The following is a 14,694-nucleotide window of genomic DNA, read 5'->3' as shown; positions in this document are numbered from 1 at the left end:
ATTTGCTTAGAAATGCACTTCCATTCCAAGGCTTTATTGATGAAACATGATACTGTACCTCATAATATGGGGTGGCACGGTGGCTCAATGTTTAGCGCTGCTGCCTCACAGCGCCAGGGACTCGGGATCGATTCCAGCCTCAGGTGATCGTCTGTGCACATTCTCCCCGTGTCTGCATGGGTTTCCTACGGCTGTTCTGGTTTCCGTCCACAATCCAAAGATGTGCAGCTTAGGTGAATTGATCATGCTAAATTGCCCATAGTGTTCAGGGATGTGTTGGTTGGATGCATTAATCAGGGGTAAATATAGGATAATAGGCTGGGCGAATGGGTCTGGGTGGGGTTACTCTCAGAGGGTCGGTGTGGACTTGGGCCAAAGGGCTTGTTTCCACCTGTAGAGATAATATCTTGTCTCCACACTGAAGTCAAAGTGAAATGATGTAGAGCACAGAAATTTGCCATTCAGCCTACCGAGTTGGTGGCAGTGTTCACAATTCCCACCCACTCTTATCTAAATCCACTATTGTAACCCTCTGCTCCTCCTCTTTCAGACGCTATGTGAGACTTACCCTTAAATACGTCCACATGATTCACTTCAAAGTGAATCAAACTTTAAATCCTGTGGGATGAGTTGCACATCCTCACTACTCTCTGTGTGAAGAGGTTTCTATTGAATTCCTGATGTGGTTTCTTGGTGACTACCTTACATTGATGGTGTCTACGTTCTGCTCATCCTCACAAAGGAGGTGCTCTCACTGTATCGACTCCAACAAAAGCTCTAGTTGCTTCCAAGAATTCTATTAGTTCACCCCTCAGCTTCTGTTGTCAATGTTGAACCTTTCCTGATATCTGGGGGGATCATCCTAAGATCTTCACTCCACCAACTCCAGTGCTTCAATATCCTCTTCATAACATGGTGACATCGACAGCATGCAGTGTACTAAGTGTGATCTAAGCAAGATTTAATGCAGGCTTTGAATAACTTGAAACCTTTACAAGCATGTGTTAGCCATCCCTAGTTGCCGTGGAGAATTCTATCCCTCTAGTAAATAAAGCTAAACGTTTGGTTCATTTCTTAATGATCTTTCTAACTTGTGGAACCAGACATAGTGATTGGTGTGTCTATACTCTGGGATCCCTTTGTTCCTTACCCCAGTTAGATTCACACTCTCCAAGAAATAAATGACTCCTCTGCTTTTCTTTGTGAAATATACAACCTTGTATTCATCAGTTTTGAACTTCACTTGCTTATTATTTGCTCATTCTGTAAGTTTATTATAACTTATTATAATGCTGTAATTTGTTGCAGTCCTCCTCGGTATTGACCCCCAGATCCTATTCACAAATTTAAAAATTATTTTTGTTTCCAAAGTCTAAATCATGTTTGGAAATCCTGAATAGCAGTGTTCCCAGTGTTGGTGTCTGTGGAACATCAGTACCCACCTACCCAAGTTTGATTTTCAGCCCTTCAAAATCAGCTTTGACTGAATCAATTCACCATACTTATGTCCTTGTATATTATATCTACAATATGATATGATATTACATTCAGTATCATCCCTATTTTTACTTTTCTTTTAATTCACTCATAGAACATAGAACATTATAACGCAGTATGGGCCCTTTGGTTCTCGATGTTGTGCTGACCTATGAAACCAATCTGAAGCCTATCTAACCTACACTATTCCATTCTCATCCAAGTATTTATCTAATGACCATTTAAATGTCCTTAAAGTTGGTGAGTCTCCTATTGTTGCAGACAGTGCATTTCACAGCCTTACCACTCTCTGAGTATAGAAACCACCTCTGATACCTGTCCTATATCTATCCCACCTCAATTTAAATCTATGTCCCCTCGTGCAAGTCATCACCATCCGAGCAAAAAGGCTCTCACTGTCCAGCCTATCTAACCCTCTGATTATCTTGTAATGATCATGATCATGGGATGTGGGCATCACTGGCTGGGCTCGCATGTGTTACCCATCCCTAGTTGCCCTGCCTTCCTGAACCACTGTAGTCTATGTGCTGAAGATAGACCGACAATACTATTAGGGAGGTAGTTGTATCTGTTCTTGTTATTCCCCCTTACTAACTCTGATAATGAATACTCCCTTGTTGTGCTTTCTACATACTGGGTTGGAGAGGAATCCTGTATAATTTGTTGGAACTCCATTCCTTTATCCCCTTTATTGTCCAATTAATATTAAATAATATCTCTGCAATTATTATTCGGTTCAATTCCATAATTTATCTGCATCTTTGTCCCTTCAAATCCCTTCCACTGTCAGCCACACTGGAGATATGACTGCTTCATGTGTTTGACCCTTTATTACCTTTTATCTTTCACTGTATGAATTCTATTTTTGCCTTGCTGTTAGCTGAGTTCTCAATTCTCCTGCCACTCTATTATTCTAAATATGTCCAGTTACTCCAGCTCCTTGTATTTCCTCTGTAAATTTATTAATATATATTAGAATTAGAATCCCTACAGTGTGGAAACAGGCCCTTTGGCCCATCAAGTCCACATCGACCCTCCGAAGAGTATCCCACCCAAATGCATTGCCCATTACTGTACATCCACCCCTGACTAATGCACTTAACCTACACATTCCTGAACACTACAGGCAATTTAGCATGACCAATTCACCTGACCTGCACATCTTTGGACTGTGGGAGGAAACCGGAGCACCCGGAGGAAACCCACGCAGACACGGGGAGAAATGTGCAAACTCCACACAGCCAGTCTCCTGAGGCTGGAATCGAATCCCTGTCCCTGGCGCTGTGAGGCAGCAGTACTAACCATTCAGCCACCGTGCCACTCCTCCATTTTCCTGTCTCAGTCATCCCTGCTGATTTAGATTATCTGTCAGGCTCACAGAGTCACTTGTGCATCCTTGCAGCTCCTATATTTGCACACCTGTTCTTTGTAGGCAAAAGGAATTTATCGGCGTGTTCATTCAAGAAAGGCGTTTGGAGACTGTCAATCTCTGCGGCATTCCCATAACAAAGTGTTGACCAGTCAGAGTCTACCTTTCTGGTGTGAGTTTAATCTGCTAAAATAAACAGCTAACAGTTGCTGCTTTGGTACACCAGTCAGCACCCTCTTTTCATGCTACATAAATTGTTCCTTTCTCAGTTTGGTTCTTGCACCTAGTCCTAATGAGCGCAAGATGAAACGATTTGACTTCATGTCTCTTCTTGGAAATGCTTAGATTCTGTGTAGAGCCATTATCACACAGTCATCAAGCATGGAAACAGACTATTCAGTCCAACTCATCCATGCTGACCAGGTTTCCCAAACTAAACCCGTCCCACCTGCCTGCATTTGGCCCATATCCTTCTAAACCTTTCCTATTCATCTACCTGTCCAAATGTCTTTTAAATGTTATAACTGTATCTGCATCTACTACTTCCTCTGGCAATTCATTCCATATACAAACTACACTATGTGTGATAAAGTTGCCCCTCAGGTCCCTTTTAAATCTTTCTCCTCTCACCTTAAAATTATGTTCTTTGCTATCACCTTATCAATGCCCCTCACTTTTTTATAAGTCTCTACAAGGTCACTTTCGTACACTCCAGTGGAAAAATGTCCCAGTTTAAATCATACAATCACTACTGTGCAGAAAGAGGCCATTTGATCTATTAACTCTGCACTGCCCTCCAAAGAGCATTCCAACCAGACCCCCCCCCCCGACCTTATCCCTGTAACTTGTAACCCTACATTTACCATGAGTAACCCACCTCACCTACACATCCCTCAACACTATGGACAACTTATCATGGCCAATCCACCTAACCTGCACATCTTTGGAATGTGGGAGGAAAACGGAAAACCTGAAGGAAACCCACGCAGACATGGAGAGAATGTGCAAACTCCACATTGATAGTCGCCCAAGGGTGGAATCAAACCCAGGTCCCTGGTGTTGTGAGAGAGCAGTGCTAACCACTGAGCCACTATGCTGTCCCACTGAGCTTATCTAGCCTCACCTTATAACTCAAACCATCCAGTCTGACTAACATCCTGGTAAACCTTTGCTACACCCTCTCCAATTTAATAATATCCTTCCTATCACAGGGCGACCAGAACTGGACACTGTACTCCAAAAGTGGCCACATCAATGTCCTGTACAACTGCAATATCACGTCCCAACCTCTAACCTGAGCAATGGCGGGAAGCATGCCAAATGCCTTCTTTACCATTCTGTCTATCTGTGACACAACTTTCAATGAAGTATTGACCTGAATCCCTCGGTCTCTCTGTTCTACAACACTCCTCAAGGTCCCTATCATTAACTGTGTAAGTCCTGCCCTTGTTCATCTTGCATTTTGCATTTATCTTGCATTTATCTAAATTAAATTCTATCTGTCACTCCTGGGCCCATTGACCCAACTGATCAAGACGCCTTTGCAATCTTAGATAACCTTCCTCACTGTCCATCATACCACCAATTTTCGTGCCATCCATAAACGTACTAACCATGCTTCCCATATTCTCATTCAAAACCATTATATAAATGACAAACAACGGTGGACTCAATAGTGATCCCTGCAAAACATCGCTGGTCACAGTCCGAAAAACAGCCCTTCACCACCACCTTCTGTCTCCTATCATCAAGCCACTTTTGTATCCAATTGGCAAACTCTCCCTGAATCCCGTGTGAACTAACTTTACTAACCAGTTCACCATGCGGAACCTTGTCAAAGGTCTGTGGGATTAGTTTGATACAGGGCTATGGGGAGAGAGCAGGTCTGAAGGGTTAGTTTGGGAGTTGATACAGAGCTATGAGAAAGAGTGGCACAATGGAGTTAGCCTGGGATTGATAGATTCTACGTAGAGGACACGTTGAAGTGTGATTGGATTGGGATTGAACAGAGGTAGAGGGAGGCAGTGGGATTGGTTTGGGGATTGAAAAATGTCTATGGGGAGGAGCAGGACAGTGAGATTAGTTTGGGATTGATCAAGGGCTATGGGGAGACAGGGGCAGGGGGATTAGTTTAGGCATTGATACTGGGTTATGTAGAGGGAGAGTTAGCATTAGTCTGTGATTGATACAGGGTTATGGGGAGAATGAGGGGGGAGGGGTGTGGGCAGTGGGATTAGTTTGAAGATTGACGTAGGGCCATGGGTGGGTACATGGCAGTGGGGTTGGTTTGGGGATCGAGACATGGATACAGGAAGAGAGCAGGCCATTTGGATTAGTTCAGGATTGATACAGGTTGTGAGGAAAAGGGAGGGGGAGGGGTGTCAGATTAGTTTGAGATTGGCACAGGGCTGGAGGAAGAGAGTGTGACATTCAGATTAGGTTGAGATTGATACACAGATATCTGGTGAGTGTGCTGCAGTAAAGTTAATTTTGGATTATTAATCAAAGGAGCCACCGAGAACACAATGTATCAAATGGTCCATTTTTGTAGTGAAAACGCTTGGTACAAAAGCCATTGAGGCCACTAGAACTAAGCAATGAAGAACAAATATTTGACTTTGGCAATTTTTAATCTCTCACTTCCCCTCTGTTTCCCTGCATTGGTGTCTGAGCTCTTTGTGTTTAACTCTTGGTTGCTTTTTGTTGCAGACAGGGGGTTCGTTCCGTTATGACAAGGTGCTGTGAGAACAATGTCCACGGTGTCTATCACTGATGTTGATTATGGTAAGACAAACGGCCCTCCACTTAAACCCCGCAGCTCATTTTTTCAGGGAGATAATACTTATTCTGCTGAGAATGTAGAATGTTGAGAGTCACTCTAATCCAAGCTGTTGGTAATACCAGACGTCAGATCCCAGAGAGAGACCTGGTTTTATAAACCTTATGTTTTCTTTCTCTGCTATTTGTCCGATTTCAAATTTCAGAAGTAGACTTGGACCGCCAACAACAAACTTACAAGTACTCAAACCTCAGTGAATAGTCACCCTATTTGCACTTGGGAACAAATGCATGGGTTAGCAGAACTGAGAACTTCTTTCTAGAGATTTCTACAAAGTGCCAAAGAATCGTTTCCCCAAACATGATTTTTTGGTTCAATGTTAAAATAATAGCAACATTTTGCTCAGAATGAATCTGCATACATTGCCTTACCTTCTTGGTGGTTCTGACTTTTCTATCATGCTGGGACATTGTTGGCAAATACAGGTCCTCTTCACTACTTTATGTGAATCCAATGCACTGAACTGTTCAGCTCAATGGTTTTAAATCCTTCGTTTATGCCAAAGGAAAACTTCAGACAAGCATGGCATCTGGGAGAGTGTGACCTGGACAGTGTTTGGGAGTGGCGTGGAATTAGGAGAGAGTGAGTGTGACCAGTGTCAGGGACAGCAAGAGTGATCGACTTCTGGAGAGTCAGTGTCATCAATGTATGAGAGAGTGATTGTAGTGAACCATGTTATTAGATTAGATTACTTACAGTGTGGAAACAGGCCCTTCGGCCCAACGAGTCCACACCGCCCCGCCGAAGCGCAACCCAGCCATACCCCTACATTTATCCCTTACCTAACACTATGGGCAATTTAGCATGGCCAATTCACCTGACCTGCACATCTTTGGACTGTGGGAGGAAACCGGAGCACCCGGAGGAAACCCACGCAGACACTGGGAGAAATGTGCAAACTCCACACAGTCAGTCGCCTGAGGTGGGAATTGAACCCAGGTCTCTGGCGCTGTGAGGCAGCAGTGCTAACCACTGTGTCACCCTGCCGCCCACTGTGTTATCTTCCAACACATTATTGTTTGTGGGATGTTCCCATGCAAAAAGAACTGCAGTATACATCTAAAAATGTTGTGGAGATGCCAGTGTTGGACTGGGGAAACAAAGTTAAAAATCACACAACACCAGGTTATAGTCCAACAGGTTTATTTGGAAGCACTAGCTTTCGGAGCACTGCTCCTTCCTCAGGTAGCTAGTGGAGTAGGATCATAGGACACAGAATTTATACCAAAAGATCATAGTGTCATACAATTGATGTTATATATTGAACAAACCGAGAAGTCTTGAGAGAAGTTCTGAGATTTACATATTAATGACTCAAAACTTGCAACTAATTCTAAAAGATGAAAGACTTAACAGCAATCTGGGTTTGTTCAATATATCGCATCAGTTGTATAACACTATGAAAGCTTGTACTTTCAAATAAATCTATTGGACTGTAACCTGGTGTTATGTGATTTTTAACTTTATCTGAAATGGAGCAGTGACTTCACTTTCAAAAGATGTAAACATAGCCTGGTAGTAATTGACCAGGTCAAAGACAGCTACAGTAACTCTATTCTACAAAGGCCATCACAATAAACTGGCTGTGAATGTTTGTGGAATTCTTTAGAGGCAGGTGAAATATGAATGTGATTGAGCAAAATAATTTTGGTATTATTCGACTGAATTAAATGAGTCTTTGCAGTGTTACATGAAACAGGAGCTTTGCTAGCACACATCTTCCTGTTCTGTCTGACCAAATCATGTTATGAAGCATCACTTTGTGTGATGATATGCATGGATATGAGTAGCATATTAAATAATTAGGATTAACTCATTAACAATGCAAGGCAGCACATGAAATTATGTTGGAATCTTGGGATAATACAGTATACTTGGCACTGTGCAGGCATTTTGGTAGAATCATTCCGTTAATTTCCGCCTTGGATATCTCCCTATAACTGTGCAAATTCCTCTTATAATAGCATTTATCAAATTCCCTTTGAAATTTTTGAAGCTGCTTTCACCATCTTTCAGATCTGCACATCTTACTACGTGAAACAGTTTTGCTACTCATTTCCTGCTCTGTTTCTTCGTAAAAATAACATGTGCCAATACCCTTCTAAACATGCCTTGCAGGAGAAAACAGACTGTTTCTGCATATATCGAGGACAGTGTCCGGGTCAAACAGGGATCATCCTGACAGCAGTCTTCAGTCTGCCAGAGACCCTGCAGTGAAAGCAAGAGTTCAATTCAATCCTGCTGGATATCAGGACAAAGCAACTCACAGCTACTGGGCTGACGATGTGAAAATAGAGTCTGCGCTCTTCTCTCATGCCAACCAGAGCCTGGGTGAGGAAATCTTTGCTTGACTAGAATGAAGCGTGAATGAGTCGGTCTTCACACAGTGGCTAACATAACAAACAGGTGTCAAAGCAAAAGGCACTGGAGATGGAGAAGCTCAGAATACTGCAGACTCCGAGGAGGAAGCAAGAGGCGCCATAATAATTCTGTGATTCTGAGTTTGCAGCAAGGGATTGTATGTGGAATGGTTGGTGAGAGTAAGGGAAGGGACATAAAAAAAGAGGGTCAGTTACATTTTCAAACCCTGAAGCCCGTTAGACACCGTCCTCATTTCAAGGGGAAAGATAATGACAGTCAGTAAAAGTTAGTGGGTGTGTGAGAGGAACATGTGCCTAGGGTAAGCCAGGAAGCCAACGTCGATTTTCCTGCTCCTCAGTTGCTACCTGACCTGCTGTGCTTTTCGAGCACCACACTTTTGACTCTAATCCCTGGCATCTACAATCCTCACTTTTGCCTATTTTGACCTAGCAACACGAAAGGAATAGTATTATGTTTCCAGGTCAGGATGGTGAGTGGCTTGGAGGGGGACTTGCAGGTGGTTAGTAAGGAAGGGGTTAGGGGATAGTTCTTGTAGGGATGTGGTGGTTAGTAGACCAGTCAAGAGGAGTCTAGTGGATTTGTAGAGAATGAGAGAGGGAAAGATTAGGGATGTATTTCCAAGGGAGAAGTGATATAAAGTTAAGACACCATAGCCCTCAAAGACAGATGGGGCATGGATAGGGTAAATAGGCAAAGTCTTTTTCTTGGGGTCGGGGAGTCCAGGACTAGAGGGCATAGGTTTAGGGTGAGAGGGGAAAGATATAAAAATAGACCTAAGGGGCAACTTTTTCACACAGAAGGTGGTACGTGTATGGAATGAACTGCCAGAGGATGTGGTGGAGGCTGGTACAATTGCAACATTTTAAGAGGCATTTGGATGGGTATATGAATAGGAAGGGTTTGGAGGGATATGGGCCGGGTGCTGGCAGGTGGGACTTGATTGGGTTGGGATATCTGGTCGGCATGGACGGGTTGGACTGAAGGGTCTGTCCATGCTGTACATCTCTGTGACTCTACAACTGAGGGTCACCACACCTCAGATGAGGCAGAGGTTGAAATGAAGAGTTATTTATGGGAACTTTAGCCAATGTGGGAATTAAATCCATATTGATGGTATCCCGATGCATCACAATTCAGCTGGCCTGCTGACTGAGCTAACTGACCCCCAGGGATGACATATACAAGTGGGAATGGTACAGGTCGTCAAGCTGAGAATGCTTTCAGGTAGAGAAAGGGTTAACCTGACAGGATTTACTGACTAGTACTAGTGCAACAGGGATTAAGCACCACTGAGTCAAATAACAATTTCAGGAACTTAAACATGATGTTGCAGGCAACATCTGCCACCAACAGGCGAGATCAAATAGAGCTCAGCAAACAGAGAGAGAGAGAGAGAGAGAGAGCTCTCCATTGATCAGAGAAAGGAAGCTCTCCATTGGAGCAGCATCTGGGGACATTGTGGAGAATTCGCGAGATGGACACTATCGTTGATAGCACGTATAGAGAGGTGGTCACACCGCAGACGCAGACTCCACAGGCATGAAGGGAATGGGTAACCACCAGGCAGAGCAGGAGGGCTAAGCAGGTAGTGCAGGAATCTCCTGTGGCTACTCCCCTGCAAAACAGATACACCGTTTTGGATACTGTTGAGGGGAATGGTCTCTCAGGGGATAAGAGCAGCAGCCACATTCATGGTACCATGGTTGGTTCTGCTGCAAAGGGAGTGAGAGATAGGCATAGAAATGCTATTGTTACCTTTAGTAAGGTGTTTGATAAGGTTCCCCATGGTAAACTAATGGAGAAAGTGAAGTCTCATAGTGTGCAGGGTGTTCTAGCTAGGCGGATAAAGAACTGATTGAGCAACAGGAGACAGAGAGTAGTAGTTGAAGGGAGTTTCTCGAAATGGAGAAAGGTGACCAGTGGTGTTCCACAGGGGTCAGTGTTGGGGCCACTGTTGTTTGTAATATACATAAATGATCTGGAAGAGGGCACTGTTGGTCTGATCAGTAAGTTTGCAGATGACACAAAGATTGGTGGAGCAGCAGAAAGCATGGGGGACTGTCAAAGAATACAGGAGGATTTAGATAGACTGGAGAGCTGGGCGGAGAAGTGGCAGATGGTGTTCAATCGAGGCAAATGTGAGGTGATGCATGTTGGGAAGTCTAATTCTACAGCGAACTATACTATAAAAGGAAGTGCCTTGAGAAAAGTTGATGAGCAGAGAGATCTGGGAGTGCAGGTCCATTGTACCCTGAAGGTTGCTGCACAGATGGATACAGTGGTCAAGAAGGCATATGGTATGCTAGCCTTCATTGGACGGGGTATTGAGTATGAGTGATGGCAGGTCATGTTAAAATTGTACAAGACTTTGGTTCAGCCACATTTGGAATACTGTGTCCAGTTCTTGTCACCACATTACCAAAAGGATGTGGATGCTTTGGAGAGGGTGCAGAGAAGGTTTACGAGGATGTTGGCGTATGGAAAGTGTTAGCTATGAAGAGAGGTTGAGTAGGTTAGGATTGTTTTCCTTAGAAACAAGGAGATTGGGGGAGGACCTGAATGAGGTCTACAAAATTACGAAAGATATAGACAGGGGAGATAGAGATAAGCTCTTTCCCTGGAGGAGGGATTCAATAACGAGAGGTCACGGATTCAAGGATGTATTCAAGGATGAAATCCAAAAGGCAGAATAGTGAGAACCAGGAAGAAAGTTTAAGGGGGATATACACGGCAAGTACTTTACATAGAGGGTGGTAGGTGCTTGGAACGCGTTGCCAGCAGAGGTGGTAGAGGCTGGCACAGTAGATTCATTTAAGGTGTGTCTGGACAGATGCATGAGTAGATGGGGAGCAGAGGGATACAGATGCTTAGGAATTGGGTGATAGGTTTAGACAGTGGATTTGGATCGACTCAGGCTTGGAGGGCCGAAGGGCCTGTTCTTGGGCTGCAAATTTTCTTTGTTCTTTGTTCTTTGTACCAGAGATTCAGTTGTGAGGGGAATAGATAGGTGTTTCTATGACCACAAACAACAGTCCAAGATGGTGTGTTGCCTCCTTGGTGCTAGGGTCCTGGATATCTTGGAGTGCTTGCAGGACATTCTGGAGGGGAAAGGCAAACAGCCACTGGTTGTGGAACATGTTGGTACCAATGACATAGGTTAAAAAAATGGATGAAATCCAAAAGGCAGAATAGTGAGAACCAGGAAGAAAGTTGAAATGTAGGACCTCAACGGTAATTATCTCAGGATTACTACCAGTGCTACGAGCTAGTCAGAGCAGAAACAGCAGGATATATAGGATGAACACGTGGCTGAAAGGATAGTATGGGGGGAGGGTTTCAGATTTTTGGGGCATTGGGATCGGCCTTGGGGGAGGTGGGATCTGTACAAACAGGATGGATTACACCTGGGCAGGACTGGGACTGATGTTCTTGGGGTACCAACTGATACTTGGTAGAGTGGTTCGGGGAGGGTTTAAACTAATGCGGCAGAGGGATGGGAACCAGAGGAGTAGGGTAGTAGATGCAGAAATTGAGGGAGAGGTAAAAACCAAGGCAAAAATGACGAAAAACAAGAACAGGCAGGGAAACCGTGCTGAACAGAGCAGGGGAGATGGTCTGAAATACTGGTGTTTCAATGCGGGAAGTATAATAGCCAGGGTAGATGAACTCAGAGTTTTGGTTAGTGCTTGGAACTACGACATAATTGGGATTACGGAGATTTGGCTGAAGGAGGGACAGAACTGGCAGCTGAATGCCCCAGGATTCAGATATTTCCGGTGTGATAGAAAGGGAGTTAAAAGGGATGGGGGAGTTTCATTATTGGTAAAGGAGTATCTCATAGCTGTACTGGGGGAGGATGCATCAGAGGATTTGTGCAGCGAGGCAACATACATAGAACTCAGGAATAGGAAAGGTGAAACCACATTGCTAAGAATATACTACAGGCCTCCCAACAGCCAGCAGGAGAGAGAGAGAAGAGAATATGTCGAAAGATTTTGGGATGATGTAAAATACAGCAGGGTTGTTCTGGTGGGAGATTTTAACTTTCCCTGTATTGACTGGGACTCACTTTGTGCTAAGGGCTTGGATGGAGACAAAAAAAACTGCAGATGCTGGATTCCAAAGTAGACAAGCAGGAGGCTGGAGGAACACAGCAAGCTAGGCAGCATCAGGAGGTGCAAAAGTCAACATTTCGGGTATAATCCTTCTTCAGGAAGGGGCAGAAATTGTAAGGACTATTCAGGAGGGTTATGTAAACACTAGGAGAATGTGAGGACTATAGATTCTGGAGATCAGAGCTGAAGAGTATGGTGCTGGAGAAACACAACAGGTCAGGCAGCATCCAAGGAGCAGGAGAATCGATGTTTTGGGCATAAGCCCTTCATCCTCATTCCTGATGAAGGGCTAATGCTTGAAATGTCGATTCTGGAGAATATTGATCGGAGGCAGCTGTTTGAAAGGAAGTCTACATCAGACATGCATTTTTTTCAAATGGCAGTTGATAAGCGTTCAGATGTGACATGTACCTACGACAATGAAGGATAGGTATGGGAACTTACGTAAACCTTCGATGACCAGGGAGGTTATGACCTTGGTCAAAAATAAAAAAGCGTACATAGGTCTAGGAGGATGGGAATTGATGAAGTCCTTGAAGTATATCACAAGAGTAGGAAAGAACCTAAACAAGGAATGAGAAGGCTAAAAGGGGTCATGAAAAGTCATTAGCAAACAGGATTAAGGAGAATCCTAAGGCTTTTTACACGTATATAAAAAGCAAGAGAGTAGCGAGGGAAAAGTTAGGCCCACTCAAGGTCAAAGGAGGGAATCTATATATGGAGCCATAAAGAGGTAGGTGAGGTCTGAAATGAATACTTTGTGTCAGTATTCACCAAAAAGAAGGAATTGGTGGAGGATGATCTCATGGCAGGGAGTGTCAAGGTTCGAAACCATGTTGCTATTAAAAAGGAAGAGGTGTTGTATGTCTTAAATAGTATAAATGTAGATAAGCCCCACTCTCCTGATCGGATCTATCCCAGAATATTGAGGGTGGCAAGACAAGAGATTGCTGGAGCATTGACAGACATCTTTGTATCCTCTTTGGCCACAGGTGAGGTCCCAGAGAACTGGAGAATTGCCAATGTTGTCCCATTGTTTAAGAAGGGTAACAGGAATAATCCTGGAAATTACAGGCCTGTGAGCCTCATGCTGGTGGCAGGGAAATTGTTGGAAAAGGTTCTCAGGGACAAGAAGGCATTTAGAAGCAAAAAGGCATTAGTGATAGACAGCATGATTTTGCACAGGGGAAGTCGTGCCTCACTAGCTTGATTGAGTTTTTTGAGGAGGTACCAAAGATGATTGATGAGGGAAAAATTTCCTGAAGGGCTTTTGCCCGAAATTTCGATTTTCCTGTTCCTCGGATGCTGCCTGACCTGCTAAGATTTTCCAGCACCACTCAAATCTTGACTCTAATCTCCAGTATCCACTTCTGCCTAGCCGAAAAGCAGTTGTTGTCTACTTGAACTTCAGTAAAGCCCTTGACAAGGTCCCTCATGGCAGACTGGTACAAAAGGTGAGGTCACATAGTATTGGGGTGAGCTGGCAAGGTGGGTACAGAATTAGCTTAATCATAGGAGACAAAGGTGAGATGTTTTTCAGAATGGAAAGTTGTGACTCATGGTGATCCACAGGGATCAGTACCAGGACCACTGCTGTGTGTGGTCTCCATAAGTGTTTCGGAAGAAAATGTAATTGGTCTAATTAGTACGTTTGCAGATGATACAAAGATTGGTGGTGTTGCAGTTAATGAGGATGATTGTCAGAGGATACTACAGGATATAGATCAGTTGGAGGCATGGGCAGAAAACGGCAGATGGAGTTTAAACTTGACAAATGTGAGGTGATGCACTTTGGAAGGTCAAGTTCAGAGAATGGCAGGACCCTTAGGAGTATTGATATGAGAGGGTCTTGGATGTGTCAGTCCACTGATCACTGAAAGTGGCAGTGCAGGTAGATAAGGTAATAAAAAAGGCGTATATATCATGCTTGCATTCATTGGAAAGGGCATTGAGTATAAGGATAGACAAGTTACACTTTGTAGAATTTATTTAGGCCACACTTGGAATATTGCATACAGTCCTGGTCACCACACCACCAGAAGGACGCAGATGCTTTGTAGAGGGTACAGGAAAGGTTTACCAGGGTATTGCTTAGTGTGGGGGATTTTAGCTCTGAAGAAAGGTGAGATAGAGAGGGTCTGTCTTCACTGGAATGCAGGAGGTTGAGGGGTGTGACCGGATAGAAGTTTAGAAGTTTGTGGATGGCATGGATAGAGTGGGAAGTATGAAGCTTTTACCCAGGATGGAGGGATCAATTACTGGGGGCACAGGTTCAAGATGCGAGGTGGGGACTGTTTAAAAGAGATGTGTGAGGCAGGTTTTCCCACAAAGGGTGGTGAGTGACTGGAACGCGTTGCCAGAGGAGGTGGTGGAAGCTCCCCATTGTTCATCGTGAGAGAGCGAGAGAGAGAGAGCTCCCCATTCATTATAGTGAGAGAGAGAGAAAGAAAACTCCCCATTGCTCAGAGAGAGAGAGAGAGAGAGAGAGAGAG

At 44.0% G+C, this 14,694-nt stretch overlaps 1 protein-coding gene across 3 annotated transcripts in view; it reads left to right on the top strand.

Annotated features, from left to right (window-relative positions):
* LOC140493461 (oxysterols receptor LXR-alpha-like) overlaps positions 1-14,694 on the top strand; it is a 70,116-nt gene that overhangs the window by 28,353 nt on the left and 27,069 nt on the right. For all 3 annotated transcript variants that reach the window (XM_072591908.1, XM_072591909.1, XM_072591907.1), the window contains exons 2-3: positions 5,576-5,650; positions 7,824-8,036. In XM_072591908.1, the coding sequence (XP_072448009.1) occupies positions 5,617-5,650; positions 7,824-8,036 (247 nt within the window). In that variant the 5' untranslated portion in view covers positions 5,576-5,616. The remainder of the gene's footprint in view (positions 1-5,575; positions 5,651-7,823; positions 8,037-14,694) is intronic.

This window comes from Chiloscyllium punctatum, chromosome 22 (assembly GCF_047496795.1).
Source record: "Chiloscyllium punctatum isolate Juve2018m chromosome 22, sChiPun1.3, whole genome shotgun sequence".
Taxonomy (NCBI): Eukaryota; Metazoa; Chordata; class Chondrichthyes; order Orectolobiformes; family Hemiscylliidae; genus Chiloscyllium; species Chiloscyllium punctatum.
Note: the sequence above shows the minus strand (reverse complement) of the source record. Positions and strands in the feature narration are given on the sequence as shown.